At 35.8% G+C, this 25,735-nt stretch overlaps 1 protein-coding gene across 2 annotated transcripts; it reads left to right on the top strand.

Moving 5' to 3' along the window:
* Positions 1-1,563: 1,563 nt before the first annotated feature.
* On the top strand, positions 1,564-5,894 carry LOC131030376 (uncharacterized). 2 transcript variants are annotated; one of them, XM_057961172.1, is made up of 3 exons: positions 1,564-4,240; positions 4,570-4,662; positions 4,855-5,894. In XM_057961172.1, the coding sequence occupies exons 1-3, from the start codon at positions 1,580-1,582 to the stop codon at positions 4,957-4,959; spliced, it is 2,859 nt and encodes a 952-aa protein (XP_057817155.1). In that variant the 5' UTR covers positions 1,564-1,579; the 3' UTR covers positions 4,960-5,894. The 2 variants fall into 2 exon arrangements, with proteins under 2 accessions (XP_057817155.1, XP_057817154.1); XM_057961171.1 differs by having other exon boundaries at positions 1,564-4,279.
* Positions 5,895-25,735: the final 19,841 nt, after the last annotated feature.

The raw sequence follows: 25,735 nt of genomic DNA, 5'->3' as shown, positions 1-25,735 counted from the left end.
ACAACATCTGAACCTATAGGATACATGAAGCCATCATCATCTATCATTGGTTGTGTTAGCTTCTACTTTCCCTGTACACACCGTTCCAACCAATAGATTGATCTCTCTTCATTCCCCTGTAGTGCAACCACTGCAAAAACATTTCCTGGTTGTAGAAGATCTGAAAGATGGTCATACTCAACTGAACTTTCCATGTCATCATTTGACATGGATATTGTTTGAGATAAAGGAGTTAGATATTATGGGACCCACGTATCAACCCACTCACTTGACTTGCACTGATCCCAATCACATTGAACACAACTCTAGAAAAAAAAGCCAATTATCATGTCCAAATTATCCATGTGCTTGCATCTGAGTTGCGAAATGAATGTATCTTTGAAGAATCTTTAATTTTTTGACAATCCAATTTGTCTCCCATTGTGCCCTCCTCAACCAACCAAAAGAATCTGTGCACTACTGAATCAAGAGTCGCTCCTTGTGACATTGTTGAACTATACCAATCAACAATAGAACATGAATTAGATAATTTTGCACTTGAAATTCTCAATTGCTCCTTAACTAGAGATCTCTTCAAACATGCACCTGCTCCATCATGCTCCCCCTTCCCATGCCCTACTTCAAATAAACTCCAAAAATGAGGTACATGCCTCTCTATATGCATTCTACTCAACCAATAAAACATATGAGCATTCTTGAATTAACCCATACAGTTATCTGACCATATGAGATGTTGGTCTATTGCAATACCTTTCTCCTACAAGAACATTTTTTTTTTTAAACAATGTTGCACATACTCGGAGGAGTGAAATCTATCATCACTCATATAAAAATGATACTCCCTAATTATCTCCCCGCCCTCTTATGGACTATCAGAGGCATGTCTATATGTTATGTGAACAAAAATAGCAATCTGAATTGAATTTTAATACTAAGCCTGTACCTCATTTTGTGGTTGCAATGTATAATTTTATGCAAAATTGACCACCGATATAATAGTGCCAATTGGGAAAGAGTTCTTAAACATCTTGAACTCTTCATAAATTCCTTTTCTTTATAGATGTAAGCCTTTTCATTATATGTATCATTAATGAAGGCTCAATCCATGGCATCTAACATTTGAACAATTTTGTTCAAAATTCTCATCTTAACTCTGTCTTTTAATATTCATCATCATCTAAAGGTTGTTTTTTTAATTAAGAAATTTAGGTTTTCTCAATAATTTTCCCCAAATTAACGTGATTCCTTAGTCATTATTTAACCTTGGTCCATTTAATTAATCTTATTTTTCAAGTTTTTGGTTTCATTTTTAATATTTTCTCTTCCCATTAGCTTCATATCTTTAAATCTTCTTTTTGGGGATCTCTTGTTCCATTTTTCCAAATTGAATTTGTTATCTTCACCAATATTCTATCTTAATTCTTCTAATATTAAATACCTTAAAATTTGATCTCTCACAATTTTATTTAATTTTTAATTTTTAATTATTATTAGTTTCAAAATATGATTCTTCGCTCATTATCCGTTGCATCTTCTCTTTAAATACTGAGCGTGCATCTCATTCCTTCACTTTTTGTGTATGTGCGTTCTTGCTCTTGTGCATTGTTGTCTCTGTGCGCTCTTGATCTTGTGCATTGCGTTCTTGATCTTTTGCAGTGTTATCTCTGTGCGTTCTTGCATTGTGATTTTGGGTGTTTTTGAAGAAGCCCAACTGAGAAGAATGGCCACCCCGAAATACAGAGGAATGGAGCGAAGGCCTTGCTCCAAAATCATGATTCAGCTATTAGTGGTGGCGTTCTCTGTGTTTGTTGGTTGTATATCTAAATGGCAATATATGTCAATTAATAATTCACAAGTACTAATCAATGAATTGGGCTTTGCATGCAATTGTAGCAAGTTGTGTGCCGGTTTTAATTTGCAAGCTCTCAATGATAAATTCGGCCTGCCAATTGGTGAAAAATCAGAAGAATTGGACCTGCCAATCAATGCATATGCAGAGGAACTGGGCTTTGCATGCAATTATAGCAACTTGTATGCTGGTCTAAATTTGCAAGAATATGCAGATGGAATGGGCCTGTCAATTGGTGAAAAATCAGAAGAATTGGACCTGCCAATCAATGCATATGCAGAGGAACTGGGCTTTGCATACACTCCTAGCAACTTGTATGCTGGTCTAAATTTGCAAGAATATGCAGATGGAATGGGCCTGTCAATTGGTGAAAATTCAGAAGAATTGGACCTGCCAATCAATGCTTATGCAGAGGAACTGGGCTTTGCATACACTCCTAGCAACTTGTATGCTGGTCTAAATTTGCAAGAATATGCAGATGGAATGGGCCTGTCAATTGGTGAAAAATCAGAAGAATTGGACCTGCCAATAAATGCATATGCAGAGGAACTGGGCTTTGCATACACTCCTAGCAACTTGTATGCTGGTCTAAATTTTCAAGAATATGCAGATGGAATGGGCCTGTCAATTGGTGAAAATTCAGAAGAATTGGACCTGCCAATCAATGAATATGCAGATGAACTGGGCTTTGCATACAATCCTAGCAACTTGTATGCTGGTCTAAATTTGCAAGAATATGCAGATGGAATGGGCCTGTCGATTGGTGAAAATTCAGAAGAATTGGACCTGCCAATCAATGCATATGCAGATGAACTGGGCTTTCCATACAATCCTAGCAACTTGTATGCTGGTCTAAATTTGCAAGAATATGCAGATGGAATGGGCCTGTCAATTGGTGAAAATTCAGAAGAATTGGACCTGCGAATCAATGCATATGCAGAGGAATTGGGCTTTGCATCCAATCCTACCAACTTGTATGCTGGTCTAAATTTGCAAGAATATGCAGATGGAATGGGCCTGTCAATTGGTGAAAAATCAGAAGATTTGGACCTGCCAATCAATGCATATGCAGAGGAACTGGGCTTTGCATGCAATCCTAGCAACTTGTATGCTGGTCTAAATATGCAAGAATATGCAGATGGAATGGGCCTGTCAATTGGTGAAAATAAAAAAGAATTGGACCTGCCAATCAATGCATATGCAGAGGAATTGGGCTTTGCATGCAATCCTAGCAACATGCATGCTGGTCTAAATATGCAAGAATATGCAGATGGAATGGGCCTGTCAATTAGTGAAAATTCAGAGGAATTGGACCTGCCAATCAATGCATATGCAGAGGAATTGGACCTGCCAATCAATGCATATGCAGAGGAATTGGGCTTTGCATACAATCCTAGCAATTTGTATGCTGGTCTAAATTTGCAAGAATATGCAGATGGAATGGACCTGTCAATTGGTGAAAATTCAGAAGAATTGGACCTGCCAATCAATGCATATGCAGAGGAATTGGGCTTTGCATCCAATCCTAGCAACTTGTATGCTGGTCTAAATTTGCAAGAATATGGAGATGGAATGGGCCCGTCAATTGGTGAAAATTCAGAAGAATTGGACCTGCCAATCAATGCATATGCAGAGGAACTGGGCTTTGCATACAATCCTAGCAACCTGTATGCTGGTCTAAATTTTCAAGAATATGCAGATGGAATGGGCCTGTCAATTGGTGAAAATTCAGAAGAATTGGACCTGCCAATCAATGCATATGCAGATGAATTGGGCTTTGCATGCAATTATAGCAACTTGTATGCTGTTCTAAATTTCCAAGAATATGCAGATGAAATCGGGCTGTCAATTGGCGAAAATTCAGAGGAATTGGACCTGCCAATGAATGCATATGCAGATAAATTGGGTTTTACATGCAATTCTAGCAACTTGTATGCTGGTCTTAATTTGCCGCAATCTCTCAGTGAATATGCAGATGGATTTGGCCTGCCAATTGGTGGCAATTCAAAAGAAATGGAGCTGCCAATCAATGCATATGCAGATGAATTGGGTCTGTTAATTAGCAGACATTCAGAGGAATCTCGCCTTCCAATCAATGAAAATACAGAGGAAGTCAGCGTTTTAATTGGTCTGTCTGTCACGTCAGAGGAAAAAAAGACCAAGGAATGGGTGTTGGATGTTTTTCTTGGACGAGATTCCAAACATTTGGGAGCAGTGTGTCCTCTGGCTCTGGTTTGTGCAGTTACGGGTGCATTTTTTTGTACAGCTGTAGTAGTGATTAATTGGTCCAAGAAAAGGGCAACATACCCTAGTACTAAGTCTTCCCTAGAATTTCGTAAAGAAATTCAGACAAAGACAAACGAGCATACACAACAACGTCCTTTTCAGAAGGTGATTCTTGATAATGCAGAAGAATCATATTCTAGAAAGGTAGAGAAGAAAGTGATAGAAACCTTGATTCTAATTTGGATGCCTATTTTGATTTTTAACAGATGGTTTTTTTTGTCTGTAACAGAAAAATCCTGGGAATTTTCATTGATTTTATACCATGTTGTTAAAAGGTTATGGGTTTTAATTTCTAAGTTTTTCCGACTTCACATAAATGTGCATGAAGGCATATAATTTCTGTTTTGCTGTATAACCTGTCTTGCTATCTTTATTTTGTAGTTGGTTTTCTTCCAGGGACATTTGTAAGAATAGTTCTTGTTTGTATAATGCAGGATGTAGATAAAAAGCAGCTAAAAGAAATACCTATCCGAAGATCAGATAGAATTTCAAACCGAAAAAAATCCGATTGCGCTCTCTATAAACAAGTATGTCATGTCATGTCAACCTTCTTGCACTGTCGGCATGCATGTGTTCCCTTTTTTTTTTTGTGGAAAGTGCTACTGATCATTTCTAAGCACCCAGGATTTTTGTTGTATACTAGTCTTGCTATTTTTATTTTGTAGTTGTTTTTCTTCAAAACGCATTTCCTAATAATAGTTTCTATTTGTATAATGCAGGATGTAGAGAGAAAGCAGCTAAATGCAATCCCTTTGAGGAGATCAGAGCGGATCAGGAATTTAACAAAATCTGATTGTGCTCGTACTCATAGACAGCATGCATAGACTGTTTATCAGAATGCATCAAAGGGATGTTATTTTATTTCAATCACACAGATATAACATTTGTAGATTATGTAAGAGTGGGTTTGTTGAATAGGCTTAAACCTTTCGTCGCCTCTTTGCTACTTTCCTTGAATCCGAAGACCCCTTGGTCCTTTAATTTTATTGCCATGTTTTCCTTGACTGCTAAGGCCTCTCGGTTGTGGTTTTTCTGTCAGTCTTTGTCCAGCGGGCTATTTATTTATACCCTTGATGGTCATCCTTGCTCTTCTTCAGAATCTTTCAGTGTTACAGCAATCATTGTCTTCATGGTTTCCGTGGTACAATTCTTGACTCTAGATAAGACAGATTGTATGCTCAACAGGGGTTTTGGGCCACAAATTTGTAAAATTGTTTAAAAAATAGATATGCCTTCTCTAGGTTGAAGGCAGATACAATGAATTATTTGGTAGGGGATTTTCTTTCGAATTACATATTTTAAGTTGTTGGAAGGGTTGGTTCCAGTAAAGATCTGATTGTGCAGAGATTAGAGTTTGTAGCATTTAATGATAAGTGAAGCTGTCTAATGGATCTTCTTTATGCTTCAAAGTATGTTATGAACTTGGAAAATGCACAAAATGGAGGAATTAAACTGAACTTCTTTATGAGCAGGGAATTTGAAAGAAAGAAGCTTTAAACTCCAGAATTTTTACAGCTTGTGGACAGGAAGGTAATGCTTGAGTTTGTCATAAGTTCCAAGCAGCAAACTGGCTGTTCAAAGTTAATCATGTATAAATGTTCCTTGAAAGCTTTGACCATTGAAAGCTGGGGTGGTTTCTCCTAGGATTAGTGTAATCCCTGAACTACTTTGATATCTAGCTTCCAGTGATCTTTGTTGAAGAATATTTTCATGGCCAAGGTTTTTACTGGATCCAATTAATAGATGATATATTTTAAGAGCTGGGTATACTTGTCTTACAAAAGATTCTTGTCACTGTTAAGTTTGTGCAGTCATTATACTTTTGCTTGAAAGATTGACAAGGATGCGTTATGATAAATTCCAGTGCATTTATTCCTTTATAGTAAGATGGAAAAAAGAATTTCAATCACCAGCAATGAAACTTTACTATTTACAAGATGCAGATTCAAAACCAATGCTTCTTGCATGTGGATGCACATTTAAAATTCACAGGGGTCAATTAAAATTTAAAATACAATTTTATTAGATAGTAAAAATTATATAAAATTGGCACAATCCTACACCCTTATGAGGAATGGATATTATGAAACAAAAATGTTAAACTATTCTCGCCCAGAGCACAAAATGCCATACTTTATTATTTACTTCATGATATTTGATATGAATCTCTTTATTGTTGAAGAGGGTACGGAGTTGTTTGAGTATCAAATGACTTATTAAGATGTGCATTTGTATGCTAGTTTTGTGGTAACGATTCCATCGAAATGCTGTGTAGTAGGATTTAGTTTCATGGATAATGTTCTAATTATTTTTGGGTGAAGTAGATTGCAATAAAAGAAGAATCCTAATGGTTGGCTTGAAATTCCTCATGCCTAATCACTGAGGGTATGGTTCTGATATTGGAAGTTTCAATCTTTTAAATTTAATGTCATTTAATAGTTGTGATACGTATGATTTTGAACTCTGCAAAGTTCATATTTGTAATCATGAGCAATATTTCATCAGTCAACTTTTTACTTTGCTTTTTATGCTTGCACACCATTAATTGGCTGCTACATTGGGATTTAAATAGGCAATAATATCATGTGATGTTGTACACAATGGAGGGGCCAATGTATATGAAGTTTGACAAGTATGAACCTGAAACAAATATTGTACTTCATCATGGAGAAGAAATAAAAGTAGTAAATCTTGTGTAGCCACAATGGAAAACTGGACATTACTTTTGAGCTCTTAAAAATATGAGTTGGACATTCTTTGCTCCTCATTATCCGTTGCATCTTCTCTTTAAATACTGAGTGTGCATAATCTTGTGACCTGTCATAAATTATAAAACTGCATTGATTTATATGGCTACACAATACTATGGGAGCTTCAGAAGGTTGCAATAGCTTTAGAAGATTGTGCCTCATTTTCATATGTTGTCCCTTGTCTCATAGCGTTGCATTAAATTTTCATATGATTGAGCAACATAGAATTTAAATAGTTATAGGTTGAACATATGCTTGTTATGCCCTTCTTTGTATTATTGTAGATAGTTCTACATTATCTATTTAGAGGATTTTGTTGTAAAGATAAAGCTCTGCTAACCAAAATATCAAGATTGACAAGAGATTTCTTGTAAAGAGGAATCCAAGTTGGACAAATTTGTGGATGCTAAGATGAATAAAATGTCTTAAAATGGTTACACGGGTATTCAAGTTCATCCTAAACAGCATTAGCTTCAAATGTAGCTTCATAATTTTATCAGATGGCATCCAATCATATAATCATACGTTAATAACTGAAATTTTTTTCTGATCAAACTGATCTTAAAGTGCATATGGAGGTACTCCTATGTATTGGCAGTTTCATGAATTGGATAGAAGGGTTGATAATAAATTTACAACTCAGTGGATGTCTTAAAGATTTTCTTGAAATGGACAGAAAAGAAACCTAAATAGATAGATAGAAATTTCTTTTAAGTTGATTTAATAATGTTATATGTAAAACCATCTTACCAATTATATATTATTTTATATTTATGTTTAATAATTTATAATATAAGATATAATTTATAATAATAAATATAAATTAAATTAAATCTTTTACATTAAGTAAATTTTATAATATAAATATATGAATATGTCTTATAATATGATATTAGAAATAAAATTAATAATTTATATTGTATAAAATATCATATAAAAAATTTAATCTAAGTTTATATTGTTTATAATATACCAGTTTTATCATCCCGGGACACCAAAAACTCCCATAAAATTAATGATTGAATTTTGATTATTTGTTTGGCTTCCACTCTCATGCAAACTCTCAATTTAAATTATTTAACAAAAACGTTATATGATAAGGTTTTATAATGTATATAAACAAGCAGCTATCCCCACTGCCATCCCTAAGGTAACATAGTAATATACTACTATGATATTATATTTATAATATATAAATATAGCATGCTTCATATTTAAAGTTTACTTCATGTACATGTAAGTGTAAAAATTTCGTGCAAAATGTTTTATCACATGCAATAAAGATCTTTAAGAGGGAGGAAAATAAAGATATAGAGGTAAAAAGATAGAAAGAGTGTGTGTGTGTGAGAGAGAGAGGTGGAGTATTGTTATATAACTTTTTATTTATTTTTTATGCATTCCAAAGATGTTGTAACTCACGAGGCTACATTTTAAATTTCACGAATGTGGATGAATAGACAATCCAAAATTGCCACTTGCTCTTCAAAACCTTGATTGCGCACACAACTTTATTTGCTTAACAAATTGTCAATTCACCTCATGTACAACATGTAAACAAACACTAATTAATCTCCCATGACTCCATGACTCTTCAATGTACCTATTACATATGAAGATGCAATTGCTAGTTTAATTAGCTAATAATTCTATAGCTTGTATTATTTTTTCATAGTACATGTTAAATGAAGATTATTTTTGGATTTGTTGTCTATGGCTTTTACATTGATGTTTTAAATCACACTGAGTGATTCATCATTAGCTAGAGGAAAGTGTAAAAATGGGATGAAGAAAGGACAAAAAAATGAGAAGTGGGAGGTAGTGAGTTCCATATAACAAGGAGCAAACACAAAAAATGCTTTCCAAAATTGAAAATAAATACATTTAAAATAATAGTGAAAAATTAAACAAAATTTGAGAAATTATGTTGATGTTTTAAATCACACTCAGTGATCCATCATTAGCTAGAGGAAAGTGTAAAAACAGGATGAAGAAAGGACAAAAAAATGAGACGTGGGAGGTAGTGAGTTCCATATAACAAGGAGAAAACACAAAAAATGCGTTCCAAAATTGAAAATAAATACATTTAAAATAATAGTGAAAAATTAAACAAAATTTGAGAAATTATGGTGAGACCAAATTTTAGGGTGTTTAATATTGAAGGAATTAAGATATAGTGAAAAAAACAAATCTAGTTATGATCAAAATATGGAACCAAATGGAAATAAGTGAACAATGAAAGAGATTGAAAAAAATAAATTAAGCAGGTTAAGAAAGAATTAAAACAGATGGAGACAATGAGGTTAAAAGGGGAGGAGAAATATTACAGATCAAACCAAAAAAATGAATTGGCTTGATTAAACACGAACGAAGTTGAAATGATAATCAAGGAATTAGATTGATTTGGAGAAAATCGTTGAGAAGATCCAAAAATTTATATTTTAAAATAACCTTGGGATGATGATAAATATTACAAGAGAAAAAATAAAAATGCAACTTTTGAAGAAAGTGGTTCAAATGTTATATGTTGATAATTGAGCATTGATTAATATTAGCTATCAACATGGAAGACTTAGATCTACAAAGGAATCAACATGGTGCTTAAAGTACATAGAATATTTGTTAGACAAGATGACTTTTATGCTAGTGGAGACCAATTTAAAGGAGTAAATGAGGCCTTCTTTGTGAAGGATTCTCAATATCTAATTAGAAAAGTATCCAACAAAGGGGAGGATAGGAAGGCCAAGAGCATCAAGAACTATAGGACTTAGTTTAAGATGTCTTGGCAAGGGAAAGTGCCTAGTAAATGTTCTGAAAGTGCATTTTAAATGCTCTTATTGTTGTAGTTATTAATCTCAAAGACTTGGAAAAGGTGGGAGAGCCCTTTATCAATATGCTCATCATCTTAAACTTGATAAGTCCTATATGCTAGTGTCTTAAGGACACCAACTTTTTAGTGATTTGAATGCAATCAACTAGGCTATTTAGGTGGGAGTGGAAGAGTTCAAGCTAATTAAGGAAGTGAGGCCAACAAACATTTGTTTCATCAACATAGAACATCCACCATGTGGTCTTAAGGGGAAACGAATTCAGGGATAACTTCTCAAAGTGCTCCATGTTTGTGTAAATTATTCCTCATAATTACACCTTACTTAAGTTGACTTAGGGTAATGCATTTCATAGTAGCTTGGATATGACACACTTAGGGAAGTGTGCACATAGGGATGATGCATGTAGGATAAATTCCACCTTTTGTGGTCTTATCTTGTTGTTACATTCCACCTTTGGTGGGTAATCTACCTCTTGTGGAATATTTTAATATTATTTCTCCTACCTACCATCACCTACCCTTTTTTCTCATTGAGCCATATATCATGATTGTGTGCTCACATATCCATATGGCCTTGCCTTTATAAGAAGGCTCGTCTACATTGTATGTAATTTTTAATGATATAGTTGATCAACATTTTGCTCTTGATTAGAATACAATTTATTCTCATCAAATATATTTATCTCTCTTTTGTGTTATTCAATGTGCTCTTGATCTTGGCTATCTTCAACAAATTCTTACATGGTATCAGATCCATTGGGGTTTCATTAAGTAGTCTTTTTGGAGAGATTTTGGAGCATTCAATTTTTAGATCTAGGGAGCTGCACATTTTGGGGGCATCCTATGGCGATTTCCACCTCGTCATTAAGTCTAGGAGGCTATTTCCAAGAATTTTGAGTATAAATTCAACTATTTTTGGTGAAAAGTGAATTTTGGGCTTTGGAGGAAAAATTCACCATATTAGGCTGTACAGTATGTTTTTTACAAAAAAATAACAAAAAATTATTTTCCTGTGAAAATATTTTAATTTCCAATCATGTGTTATTTTGCAGTTTTTTTAATTGTAAAAGTTGTATTTAAAAAAAATAAAAATTATTGTATATTTTTTTTTTTTTGGGCGGGGGGGGAATTGTGCTTACCCCCACCCCCCATACCATGCATGGTCATTGCAGGGATTTGTACTTTTTTGCAGGTGCGGTCTGTACCACCTTCCTCTAGTGGGCTACCCTCCTCCACTGGCTTCTCCCTCTGACATCCTCCCCTCAACCGACCCATGCAAGTTTCCGACGTCCGTAACCCATCCCCCAACAACTTGAAACTCTTCTTAGTAGCTACTCAACATCGCCTGCTAAACTCTCGGTCGTTGCTTCAATTTTTTGACAGCTCCTACGCCACCGACTATTGCTTTATGCTTGCCAGCTCAGTGTCATGCGAGAAGACATGCAGGTGTATCACAGTGTCCAGTCAACATACGACTGCTAACATCACCTAGCATGTCATTGCCAGGTCAACACCATATCATTTGAACGACCTGCCACATCATTGGTCCATGCCATTGTACCGTACATTGCCACGTGGGATGTTGTACTGACACATCACATGTACAAAGCTCGTCGAATTTTGTCACGTCATCATCTGTACTGTATGGACAATCCACATAGGCAAGGAGGTAAGGTTTTCGTAATGGCTATACGACTGTCAAATTTAACCCCCTGAATGATGACGTCAACTTTTTTTGAAATTTTTTCAGCCCCTCTCCAATGAGATTTTTGGTTTTGCAGGCCAACTTTGGAGGCCCATAACTTGCTCATTTTAGCTCCTTTTTTGGTGCATTTTTTTTTATTTGGGATAATTTTTTGTGCTCTTCACAATGGTAGTAGATTTTTCTAATTTTGGTGGACAAAGTTTTCACAATTTTTAGTTTTTCACGGCTATCTTCAATTTTGCAACTTCAAAGGCTTCGTTCAAGGTCATACGACCTTCTTTTTAGGTGTTTTTTTTTTGAAAGTGCATAATTTTTCATCTAATTTCACGTGGTACTATCTAATTTTCACCATTTTGAGTAGAAATTGTACTTTCAATATTTGCTCATTTTTGGCCTACTTGGTACTTGTATTTTGCTTGGATCTCGGTTTAGATTACTTGCAGTATTTTTTGGAGTCTTTTATAGCCTATTTAAGGCAATTATAAAGTTGAAATCAGAAGTCCACTTTGCCATTTTTGCAAGTGGCCATTGTACACGCACTAAGTATAAAGTGCCAAATCATTATTTTTTAAAAAAAAATTTTGGGGGAGGTTCTTTGATTGAGTGAATTTGTGGGGGTGTCCTGTGTGATTGTACCTCTCTCTATCTTGTGTTTTTTTCATTTTGGTGCTATGGGTTCTCCTAAATTTCCACTTTTAACTCCACATAATTATGCATTATAAAAAATTAAAGCATGGAGTAAATGGAACAATAACAACACCACCTGATCCTAAAGTTAATCCTAATGCTCAAGTTGAATGGCTCACTAAAAATTGTAGGGCACTTGGAACCTTGAGAAAGTATGTATCTGATGACCTCATTTTTCTGTTGGTATTTTGATGATGATTAGTTGTGATTGTCATTGATGGACACACACTTATTTGATGTATGAGTTATTCTCAACCGGTAGTTGTTCCAACCGGTATTGTATGTGATTAAATGTATAGTCTTTGTTTGTTGAAGACTATTGGTGTTTTGCATAAGATGCTTACCGGTCAAAGCATGACCGAAGACCCCAAGCGGTATGAAGATCTCAAGCAGAATGAAGACCCCGAGCGGTAGTTAATCTTTTGAAAGGAACACTATGTTCTAGTTTTCCAATCTTCATTTGTCAACCGGTAATCGGTATATTGTATTAAACTAATATAATTATAATGTGTGATGAGTTATCATCCACTGACACTTTGGTGGTGTTTCTGTGTCGTGTTACCAAATGTGTCTAGATGCACTGTACCTAGGAAATTGTAGTCTAATCTTATTGGACCGACATGAAATCAAGTTCCTATATGAGGACATCATGTCTAGGGTTTTATTGTAGTTGTTGTGTGTGAACATTGGATAGAAGAATAGGTCTGTGCGAGAAAAGGTATCTCACAACAGAGATAGAGAGTGCAAAATATAGAAGATTGAAGTGATGTTGGAATGCATTAACAGGGAGTTGTCAAGGATCTAGTTAAGCATTTTGTGCTACTATCTAGATCATTCACTAGTTGATTACTAATATCTTCGACAAGTCTGAAACCCTTAACCGGGTAGGCCCAACCAAGCCTATTGAAAATCCTCTAACAAGGTGGTTCACAGTTGTGGATCTGAAATCCTCTAACATGGTATTCTTTAGCAGGACTTATCTCCTAATAAAGGTCTGGATTCCTAATAGGATCTGTTCTGGTGAAGAACGTTGTAAGGCCTTAACCGGTCTAGTTACTATTCTGCAGATAGCTGACTTGTGAGTTTTGCTCACCGTGGTTTTTCCCATTTGGGTTTCCATGTCAAAACATCTTGTGTTATGGTGATTGTGCTTCTGTGGGTGAATGCTTTATTTGCTATTTGGCTTGTTTGTGTTTTAACCAGTTTATTTTTTAATCTGCTACACCGGTCTACAGTTAAACTGCTTAAGAGTTTGTTTAAGTTTTTGGGTATACTAATTCACCCCCCTCTTAGTATTCATCAATTAGTATCAGAGCCAACCTTTCTATAAGTCTAACTACTTGGAAGGAGATATGGGGGAATATAGTATGAGGGAACTTACTCACCATCTTACTGAGTCTGAGAGAGCCTATGATGAACTCAAAATCACGTATAAAGCCTCTTTAGCCAAGAGAAGAGAACTTGCTAAGCAATTGATGGAATTTACTGAAAAACAACTCTTTTGATGAAGCAGACATGGAGGCCCTAGTCGAAGAAGTGGAAAAACTAAATGAATCCAAAACTAACCTAAGGAGGGAGTTGGAAGGAATGACTATCAAGATGAGTCAGGAGCTAGAAAACATAAGAAAAGCTAAAGATTTGGTAAAGGACAAGGAGCATGAGATCTCTAAGTTGAAACAAGAAATCGGTACCATTGCCGCCTATCTGCGGGAGGGTAAAGAAGAGAAAGAAGAAATACAAGCTGAACTGAATGCAGCTATTTCTCAGAATGAAACCTTGATGGAGACCAATGATGCTCTTTCCAAGGAACTTGCTAAGACAAAGGAGATACTTGCTAAGTTCAACTGGAGTGTTGCTAAGTTGGAACAAAAGTTGGAATCGGTGAAGCCATCAAAAGATACCACTGGACTTGGTTTCTCTGGATATGAGGAAGGTGAGACCTCTGGAACCAAGAATGATGCACTAAAGAAGCAATCGACACCTAAGAACAATAGCATGAGTAAAGGTAAGAAATTTTTTAAACCTATTTGCTTTAATTGTCTTAAAGAAGGATATATTGCCAATGTATGTAGGAGCAAGGCTTACAATAACTTTCCTTACTTTCAAAACAATGTGGCTAGATCTGGTAGATTTAATGGTCACTGTTATGCATATAACAAGTTTGGGCATAGAGCTTTTGAGTGCAGGTCGATTATGAACAACTCTGGAAGTTATGCACCAAGATCTAAAGGAGTTGTCCCGGAACTTCCTCTGAACTAGAACCCAAACCGATACAGAACCTATGACTACCAGTCAAATGGTTATGAAGCGGCAACCAGTTGGACAACAACTTGTTTAATTTATCATGGTAGCGGTCACACTGCTGCAACATGCAGAAGGAAGAATGGAAATGTGAACACCGGACCATGGAAAACACCTGGAATGATATGCTATCATTGCAACAAATCGAGACACACTGCCAGAGCATGCAGACTGAGAAAGAATCCATCGAGAGACATACCGATCAACCCAGAAGGGAAGATTGATGTTGAAACCGTACAAGTGGATATGGATAAAACCTGGAAAATGAAATCTGAAGAGAAGCCACAAGATGTACCATTTTCCACACCCAATGTGGAAATCCCTGAACCGGTAAATTGAGCTTCGAAAAAGCTTAGGGGGAACATATCAATAAAATGTTTCGAACCCCCAGAGTATATCGGTAAAGTACCTTTATCGGTATTTGTTACCTGTCAACCGACAGAAGAAATGAAGCGGTAAAAGGTAAAATTAGGGTTTGAGCCCTAATGGTGATGCATTTATTATGGTAGGTGGGAGCATCTTTAAAAGTGACTTTTGTCATCATTTTTACTTACCTATTTTCAAAGAAGAATTTTTTAAGCTTGAGCAGTGCAACTAGAGCGATTCATCTCACATTCAAAAGAATTCAGAAAGGAATCTTGCACAAGATTTTGCAGCCACTTCAAGCTATCAGTGTGGAAGTCAAAATGGTAAAAAAGATTCTGAAGAAGTGTGTTGTGCTCGACATCGGCAAACCCTAGTTCAGAGTGTGAAGGTATTTCTCATTGAAACATTCTTGTCATTTGGAATCTTCTAGATATGGCTTATGCATCTAAAATCCCTTCTAGCTCTACTGAACCTGAGGAAGCACCTGAGTTTCTTAAAAATAAGATGAAACATATTGCCCTATCTCAAATTCCTGCTAGAGTCATTGTCGAAGGTGATGTTTCAAGATATATTGATTGCAAACTAGAAGACCTAGGGTCTCTAGTGATTCACTCCCATCTGATTCTGTTCTATGGAGACAATAAGAAGATTAAACTTGAATACAACATAATAGAGAAGAAGAAATTACACAATGCAGTATATTTTCTCAAGGAATTTATAGAAGAACACATCAGGATTATCCTTAGTAGGGTTCATGGTGATAAGATGTACCTTGAGGAACCCATGATATTACACCGGAGGCAATTCATGTCATGACTGGTTTCCGCAAAGTTGGGGAAGTCCCTATTCTTTGAAAGATCACCAAAACCAAAGTGACAGAGCTCACCGGTTCTGTGAGAGACCAACGGGCAATGACTATTAACACCATTAAAGATGACTTGGTGAAATATGCATGCATGGTAATTGGGTATAGAATATTCAATGCTAGCAGAATGAATTCTGTTCCTACAGCTGCAGTGCATGCTGCTTATAGGATGATCAAGGAAAATGCAGAATGTGACTTATGTACCTACATGCAGAAACAACTCATGGATAACCTGAAGTCAATCAAATTGGACAAAACCTTGAGGTTTAAGTTTGGTCAACTGCTTGTCGGTTTATTTTTCTACTTTCAAAGATATTTTCCTGGAGTCGGTGATGTTCAATGGTCAAGTGACCTACCGGTTTCCAGACAAATAAAGGATAGTTTGCAAGTAGTGGGAACTGCATATCTAGAGACTCTGAACATGTATTTTGATGAGTTCAGACTAAAGATGAACCAGAGAATGAGAATATCTGGTGATCTAGTTAAGAAATATGAAGATGACATCTGTTTCACAATCAAAAGAGATCACTGCATAATGGAAGCGGTCGAACCAAGAGAAGATGTAGTTGAACCTATGGGCTATGAAGTGGTAAATGATATACTGACAGGGTATGCCTCTACCCTACTTGCTTCACCACTAGATCCCAAGAAGAAGAAGAGGACCGGTACTTACTCTGAGAGGATCAGACCTATTGAGGTACCGAAGCAGAAAAAGAGTAAAGTAGTGCCATTGGCATCGACACCGACTATATCTGCTGGTAGTCCTAAAATGACCAAGAGGTCACCAACTAAAAAGAAACCGGAGGCTATTCTGCCTAAGGTATTTGAAAGGAAGAGGAAAATCAGGAATAACTCACCAGATTTAGAAGGCACTGAACCAGAGGTAGAAATGAAGAAGACACGACAATCAAGCAAGAAGACAAAGTCAACCGGTAATGTACCAGCAACCTCTGCACCGGTAAATTTAGATATTTCCTCTTACAAACCTATGACATTGTCAAAGGACCATAAAGAATATTAGAAGAAACGTTCTTGATGATTTAAAAGAATATTTTGATGATTTCAATGATAGTGAAAAGGAGGATGTTGAACAAGAACTTATTAAATATTTATGTATTAATGATTGGTCACCTTTCGATATTAAGTCAATTACTTCTAAATCTTTGTATGATTCTTTGGACAACAAATGGTGCATTTCCATTGAAAAGGAACAAGACATCAAGGAGAAAGTTTTTGCTCAATATTTTCCAGATGTATCTAATTCAGAATTGTTTGAAATTATTGATAAGTACAAAGGAATTTTCTTCATGCAAAGAAGAAGACTTCAGCTACTCGGAGGCAAAACTTCTGAAGTGGAAAAAGACACCCATCTGCAGGTTAAGGCAACTGTCAACATGCAAAAATTATCCAAAGCTAATCGACTAGCTGAGCAAGAGCCTGACCTATCCACAGCCAAACCGGATGAAGTCTTTGATAGTTTGGGTGAAAGAATAGCAGAACAAAATGACCCCATTGATGTTGATGCATTGGATATTGAGGATATCACCCCAGATAAGGAAAAATGTGAAAAGGAGAGAATGGAGAAAGAAAAGGATGGGAAAGCGGAGAAAGAGAAACAGGAAAATGATATCCTACCATTAACTTTAATATATGATATCCTATTGATGGCCTTATGTTTTAAAGTGGACATATGAAAGTATTTAGTGTTTATGTCCCCTTCCTTCAACCAAACATTTCTTGACCTTTGTTTCCAGAAAGTTTCTTCTTTTGCTATTATGTCATGATATCTCATAAGCATTTCATCTTCAGCATCTCTTGAAATATTAGTATATCCATTATTTTGAATCTCATCTTGAATATCTTTTAGCTCTAATAGAATAGTGGCTTTCAAAATAAATATGTTCCCAAAGCATCCCTTATTCCACCTTTTAACATTTTCTTTCACAAACTTCAACTTTTTGACCACTTTATACATAGCATTACCTTCAATTCTTACCTGTCACCATTCCTTGATTTTGCTTTCCATATCTAGGTGTTTAGTCTGCATTCTCTCAAATCTATAAGGGAAGTGTCTTCTTCTCTTCTTGGCATCAGCCATGAAGGATATAGGATAGTGATCCGATCCTACCCTTATGTGAGAAGATAAAGAACAAAAGTAAAAACTAAACCAATCCAGAGAAATAAGAGCTCTATCAAGTCTGACCTGAATTAAGTCCTCACCACTCCTTCTATTAGTCCAGGTGTATTTATCTCCTTGCAAATCCAGGTCATGGAGAGCATTATTATTGATGAAGTCCATTAAATCCAATCTACTGTCCAGATTGGTTTCACTTCCTCCCTTTTGTCTCATTTTCCTTCAAAGGGGTATGGAAGTCCCCCATAATCATCCACCCATCTTCAACAAACCTACTTCTTAAAAAGGATAATCTTTTCCAAAAATCACTTCTGCCAGTCTTAGTATTAGGAGCATACACATTAGTTAAGACCCATGGGGTGCTCTCTTTGAAATGCTTAAATCTAATACAAGCTAGATTGTTGTTCTGAATTAGCACTTCTCCCTCTACAATGTTTTTAATCGAGAAAGTAACAATACCTCTCGAGGCTCCTTCTGAACTACCACTGCTAACTCCTCCATTACTAAACATTTTCAAGCCTTCAACCTTTTCCTTAGACATTTTTGTTTCTTGAATCAAAAAAATATCCGAGTTTTTGTCTCTAATCATACTTTTTATTAAATCATGTTTGTGAGGATTATTCAATCCTCAAATATTCCAGGAGATGATCTTCATGGTTTTTTAGAAATACCTGCCTCAAAGATGGTTCTTTGAGTCTGAGTCCCGTCAGCTATATTCTTGCTTGTTTCCATGGTCCTCTTTTTTGTATTTGAATATCTTCCTGGAGAAGTATGTTGAGCTCCCACATCCCCTAGTCTACTTCTAGTATTTCTGGTTGATGTATTATTGTTGTTGTTGTTATTATTCTTTTTTTTGTTCCTATTCTTTCTTTTATCCTCCATTACTAATCCCTCTTCGCAGGGGTTCTCTATTTTGCCATATTGTTCTCTCATAGTGTTTGCAAAACAAGATGATTTCTCTTGAAGATGAGTTTCGTCTAATATTCCATTTATAGTTACTCCATTTAATTCTCTGGATATGCAAAATTGTTTTATCAAAATTAGTAGCTTACTTCAAAAATCAGATGCAATGTTGAGGCTCCAATAATGAGGAAACACAATAGACATGGCTTTGAGAAGGTTGTCAGGAGGGAATCTGCTTCTAATTTGTGAGGAAAGATCACACACAATTTTCTTCACAGAAGTAGTTACAGTTTCAACAATCTTGTCGAAAGCTTCCCTTGTAACTCTTGCTAGTTGCTTCCTAGGGCACTTTCCTAGTTCCTCGGGGTCGACCGTGGCATAGAAGTGCATTAGTATCTCAACTCCCTGTACATTGGCACATACCTCCCCGTCTGCACCAATTTGTAAAAAGTTATCAGGATTGTTGAAATCTGTGAGTGTCCGCCACTTAAAAAAATTTCATCAGATAGTGTTGGTTGATTTCAATAGAGATTGTCGAGGGTCATGCATGTCATCTTATGTAGCGTAGCATATTCTGCAATATACAGAGCTCTTTTTTTGGGCAGCCTTCATAATATTCCTCATTTCCTCTAGCATGGGTAGAAAGCTACTAAAGTTAAGAGTGTCTCTAAATTAATTAACCTCCGAAGAAGGTCAGGAAATTTCGGTTGATCTGATTCATCGCGAGTTGTGTGAAATAGTCCAATCAAGGATGGATATTCTAAAAAAACTCAATGCACTAGACCATCCAAAGAGATCCATTTGGTATCATTATCCTTGAGAAGCTTGTTCCCATCAGTTATTCCATCAACAAAGTGTTGAAATTCCATAAATCGCTTGGGACTTTGACAGAAGTGTGAGTAGAGCTCTCTGATTAAAATTTCAATTTTTTTAACCGAAGTAAACTTGCTCACAATTATAAAAGCTGGATTCATTCTGTGAGCCATGTAGTGAATTGCAGTAATGTATGGTGCAAATGAAGTTTCAATCTTTGTACAAATACCGTTCCCGTGACCTTGCATTACTGAAGCTCCATCTGCTCCAATACAAACCAATTTTTTGGCTACCGTCATGTCATTTGTACCTCCATATTCAATTAAACTTCTCTTTACTAGTTGAAATAAATTTTCCGCTATTGCACTCTCCTTCATTTTAGCAACAGATAGTAGATGAGGTTGGTGGGTATGATTCTCTACAGTATAAACATGCATGCATACCCATTAAGTATTGTCTACTGTCGTAACTTCATCTAAAGAAAATGCAATAAAGTTTGACTCTCTTATTTTTTCCTTTACATCTTCTTTTTCAACTTGAGCAAGACAACTTGCCCATTCCCATCCACTGTTTACTGACTAGTGTCTATTAGGATAGTTAGGAACTTTCAAAAAAGTGTAATAAACCACTAATTGATGGGAAATATGTCATAGCACGCCCTCTGCTCAAAATATAAAAAACAATGCTTAACTGAACAACTTTTCCCAGTTGTTCTATTTGCATTGCTTTTCCAAAACTAGCTTCAATAGAACCTTTAACTTCAGCAAGCTTCGTTTTTATTTTCTCATGAAAATAATACTCTTCGGCATTCCTCACATACTTACATTCCTCCTTTGTTTTCCATCTTATCACTGATTTTTCAACCCTATCTATCATTTGTTTTTCATAAACTTTACCCATATGCTTTTCTATGGTGTCAAAGTTTAGCTGCAACCTAATTTCCTTGTTATGTTTCCAAGTGCAAATCTTACACCTGCATTCTATTAGAGGCTCTCCTTCAATTGGATTCTCCATTGGTTCAATGAATGGATACTTTGATGCCCAATTAATTTGAAAATTCCTCACTGACATATCCCACTCCCGATCCTTTTTTTATTGTGGTTCACCCTTTTTTGATATGGCTTTTCTTTTCCCCTTTCGTGCATTATCATCAATGGCATTATTACCTAAGTCAATTATATCATTCCGGCTAACTTGGGCATCTACCAGATAATGTTCTTCAAGATCATCCCAATCTGAGATATCAGGTTCACCGTCATCTTCACCATGCGGTGTAGGTGGCAAATTTTGTACTTGTACTTGTGATGATGTACCTTCCTGATTTTCACCACAATCTTTTCCAATGCCAAAGTATGAAGACAACATTTTTCTTTTTGTTGGCCTCTCATAGCCTTCGCCACATTCAGGTTTCCTACCCCTCTTCCTATTCGACATCTCCAATGAAATAAAGGATTCCAAAAAATATCAATTTGTTGAAGAAGCAATAATAGACTTTAATGTATAATATATGTTTCATTGGCCCTACAACCTACAATCTAGATGTCTAAGGTCTGAATGCCCCCCTGAGTCCTAACTACTTGGCTTTGATGGGTTGCCACTGAATAAAAATGAACTCAACAATGCAAACAAATATAGATAAATTTAGAATAATATTATAACACTTCAAAAATATGATTGCTCACCTTTAGGTCACTAGCAGTCACCAATGCAGTCAACAAAAATGATTTTCCTTGGTCTGAAACTTTGCTATTGATCAGAATTCAGAGCCTAGAACCCACTAGACTGTGTTGAGATGGATCTGATCTTTGCATGTATTTATACCAATCCTTATATGGTGAATTCCATAGGCATTTTATATGGTATACAAATATTTGGCGAATCCCACGTAACTATAACACGACATGTAATTTTTGAGGCGATTATAGGTCGTCCAAATATAACTTATGTAATTTTTGAGGCAATTGTAGGGCATCCAAATATGACTTATGTAATTTTTAAGGCGATTATAGGTCACCCAAATAATTGGCAAATACAATATAGTTGGCAAAAGTTGGGGTGAATGGAGACACGTGTTGGCAAAATGTCTGGCAAATTGGGTCCTCCTAGCTAACAAATATTCACATGCCTATAGGTGAATTACGGTCGTCTATTAAGGCAACCTCGAAGAGTGTAGGCGAAAAATTAAATTTACCATGTGTCCACCGTATATTGTATTGGCGAAATCATCGCATAGAAACATTTAATTGCATAAAACATATGGCAATCGGGCCATGACTTTGATAGAAATTGATAATGTTTTGGCGACATGGCCACCCTCAGTCGGTACAAAATATTCACCATTTCCCAGGTCACCGGCGTGAAAAATTTGCCATTGGCGAATATTAACCACTAAAGTAATCTTTGTGAATCACTATGCTTGCAAAGTGGTAGGTTAGTATGCTCTCACCTCAACTAGGTGATCAGAAAACCAAACCCATTTTTAATGTGTAACCTTTAGAGGGCCTGCCTCCTGAGTTGCCAATAGGGCTAGTGAGAGGGAACAACCTAAGTAGAAATGAGCTAAAACCAAGCAATTTCGATCCACTATAAATAAATAGTGTTTGTAATGAAAGTTACAGGAAACAAGTGTTGATTAGTCCATACCGACGTTATGAATCCCCATAAACCCTATAGAGAGAAACCTCTATAGGCTGGGAGTCCTTCCTTAATGGAGCATAACATGCTACATGTATGGCCACTCAACCTGATGTCCTTACTAAAAAACCTCTTGTATAGAAGCCAAAATCCTTCTAGTTGTTGGTACAAGAGGTTAGACCTTTGATGAGACTCACACACATATGGTTCTTAGTAGAGATACAAAGTTTTCCATGAGGATTTTTCATGGGAACTGATGCTTGGCTGCCCTAGAGAAGTGAGTGTCATGGAGTGGAGCCAGTGGGGTCAAGCATCTAAGTATCTTCTTTGAATAACATAGCCTCGGGGAAAACCACATGAGATTCAACAACTACTATGTTGGCCTACCATAGGAATTATGCTTGTCTTTTCAGTTCTATTTGCCAAACATTGTGTCTGTTGTGTTTGTGCTATGTTCTCAAATCAAAACAAAAAAATCATCTCTTTTGAAAAATAGCAAAAAATTGAAAATTTGCAAAGAAAAACATAGAATCATGCATTTACAACATAGAAAACCACATTTGAAACATTTTGCAGCGCATTTTAACAATAGTGTAGCACATATACAAAACATGTTAGCGCATTTGTGGTATTTGGTAGTGCATTTGTTAAACAGTAGCGCATTTGCAAAACTTGATAGCACATACATGCTGCATAGTCGCACATTTGCAACACAGTCTAGCGCATTTATCAAATCTTGTAGTGCATTCACACAATCCTACAACGCATTAAAAACAGAGGGTACTTCCGCTAGTCACCAGGAAAATTTAAAAATAGATTTAGATACCCAATTTCAACAAGATCTCATTTCAACTATCACAGATTTCATAACTAGTCAAACAAACATGTTTTTTGGGCAATTTACACCCAAAACTAGATCACACTTAAGGTTTATACAAGTTTCATCTCAACAAGTTTTAAGTCCAACATTCTAAAGTGAATTATCACTTTTTTTCTATAAGATTATCTTACAAACATAGTTTCTTATGGTGAAAACCATCTAATGACAGCAATAGATCGCAAAAAAGTAAAAACGAAGGATGCATCTAATGGTGAAAACCTCTTTGAGGCACTTGAAGATAGGAGACTTGAAACTCTTCCTAAACATTACCAGGAGAGATCACCAATCTTGATTGAGCCAACTCAATCAATAAATATCAACATTGAAGCAACAACAAAAATCATACATCTGGTAGAATCACTCACAGAAAAAGAAAAACCAAACTTTGTCAAATTCTTCAAGGAGAAGCAAATAAATTTTGCTTGGTCTTATGCACACATCTCAGGGGTAGATCCAAATCTCATTGTGCATCACTTGTCCATCGCTCCTAGAGCTAAACCTGTCAAACAAAAATTAAGGAAGATGAACCCACATGTGCCATCTTGGCAAAAGTAGAGCTAAAGAAGTTACTTGATGTAGGATTCATCGGACCCATTGATTATGCAAAATGGATCTCTAACATTGTGAATGTTTCTAAACCAGATAAAAGCATCAGGATTTGTACAGACTTCAGAGATCTCAACAAAGCTTGTCTTAAGGATGACTTTCCTTTGCTAAGCATCAACACCATTGATGATCTAACCATAGGACATGTTATGTTATCCCTTATGGATGATTTTTCTGGTTACAACCAAATTAAGATAGCTCTTGAAGATCAAGATAAAACTGCATCACATGTCTATGGGGTATATACTTCTGAAACGTCATGCCTTTTGCCTTGAAAAATGCTAGTGCAACCTATCAAAGGGCCATGACAACAATCTTTCATGACGTGATGTGTACCTTGAAAAATGCTAGTGCAACTTATCAAAGGGCCATGACAACAATCTGGTGTAGTTGGCTTCCTTTGTTAGGACCATCCCATGATAAGCTGCCATAGCCTTAGCAACATGATTAGCCCAATTTCCTATAGGTATGGATTTAATAATAGAAGAAACTTAAAATAAACAAATCTAAGATTTTAGACTACCTCCTTGGACCCTGTAACAAATGTTAATACTTGCAAAATCCCTTCAAAAAGTTAGTTCATATGGTGGGTTCACAAGCCTAGAATTTCCTTTGTGTTACAAAAATTAGCTCTCTTCCTATTACAAAAGTTCTACTGTAGAGAAAGTATGTGCTATTCTGATGATTCCATGTACTAAGAGAAAGTAAGACAAAATAGATTAGAAAGGTCCACATATGCATTGGAATATCTGGGCGTGAACCTGTAGAAAATTTGTTAGAAATTTGTTGGTAGCCCCACGGTGGGTGCCAAAAATGTATACTTGAAAAGTGTGGAATCTGCAAAACAAGACACAAACAACTCAAGCACACCAATGGAACTTTATGTTAGAGATCAATGAAACATAAAACATAAGTAAATGAAATAAAAGCTCTAAGCACCTCTCATTGTTCTCTATCTCCAAGGATCCTTCAAATCAAGGTGGCTCTCACCTTGGAAGAGCACTTGATCTTTAGGATGACTACCTAAATAATGAGGGATATATGATAAAATATCTAAATGCAAGTGCAACTAAGATCTTAGCATGATATGGATATGAAAAGCCATGATATGGTGCAAGATGATGAGATTAAAATGAAGTTTATGCTAATATGATATGATGCTAGATCCTAACATGATAATGCTATGATAATACTAAGTTATGATAAAGAAACTTACATGATATGATAATGCTATTATACTATGCTAACATCATAATTCTAATACTAGAATGATCCTAAATGCTTAAGCTTTAAAATAGAGGCAAATGAGACTCCTTGATAACCTACACATAAGAAAATAACATAACCTGGATGCAAAAACCTAGGATGATGATAATGAACGAAATGCGATCTATTTATAGAAGAAATGGGGAGTTGGATGGTTAAGATTGAGTAATATTCATAAGGGTTAGGATTGAATGATCTTCAATCCATGTGACACTTTCAACCCAATCCCATGTTGACAAGTGTCACCATGAGGAGGCTTGAGAGGAGAGATAAGGATTAAATGCATGAGGGAACATGATAGTTACCCTAGGGGGTTGGGTTAGGGTTAGGTTAATGGATATTCATTTTATCCAAGGGATAAATAAATGTGAAAAGGTTAAATGGTTACCTTAGTCAAAGAATTAAATTTTTTGAAGAGACCTATGAAATAAAAGGATGGTTAAGCTAGAGGAAAGTCTCTAACCAAAGGTTTAAGGTGAGTTAACTATAAATGGTTATGTAAGAGTCTTTAATGGTTTGGAAGACTTTAGAGGTTAACCATTTGAAAACATAAATCCTTTAATGGTTATTGAACACTTTGGAGGTTTTTGAGAAGTGACTTCCTTTTATTTAGGAATGTGACAATGATTAGGATAGGACTAGGCTAAATTGGAAGTGATTAGAAGAATCTACAAGGGGTTCAAGCATGCAAGTGGATTTTGTAGGAGAATGCAAGTGGGAGGAATTTTGGGATTTTCACTTAAAATAAAATCATTTATTTCAATTAAATGGTGCAATTTGCATTTGGATAGATATTTAAATAAATATTAATTTATTTAAATGTGAATGTGAATTTTTTATTTTATTTAAATAAATCTTAATTT

The sequence above is a fragment of the Cryptomeria japonica genome, chromosome 7, assembly GCF_030272615.1.
Source record: "Cryptomeria japonica chromosome 7, Sugi_1.0, whole genome shotgun sequence".
Lineage (NCBI taxonomy): Eukaryota > Viridiplantae > Streptophyta > Pinopsida > Cupressales > Cupressaceae > Cryptomeria > Cryptomeria japonica.
This window is presented reverse-complemented; position numbering and strand designations above follow the sequence as displayed.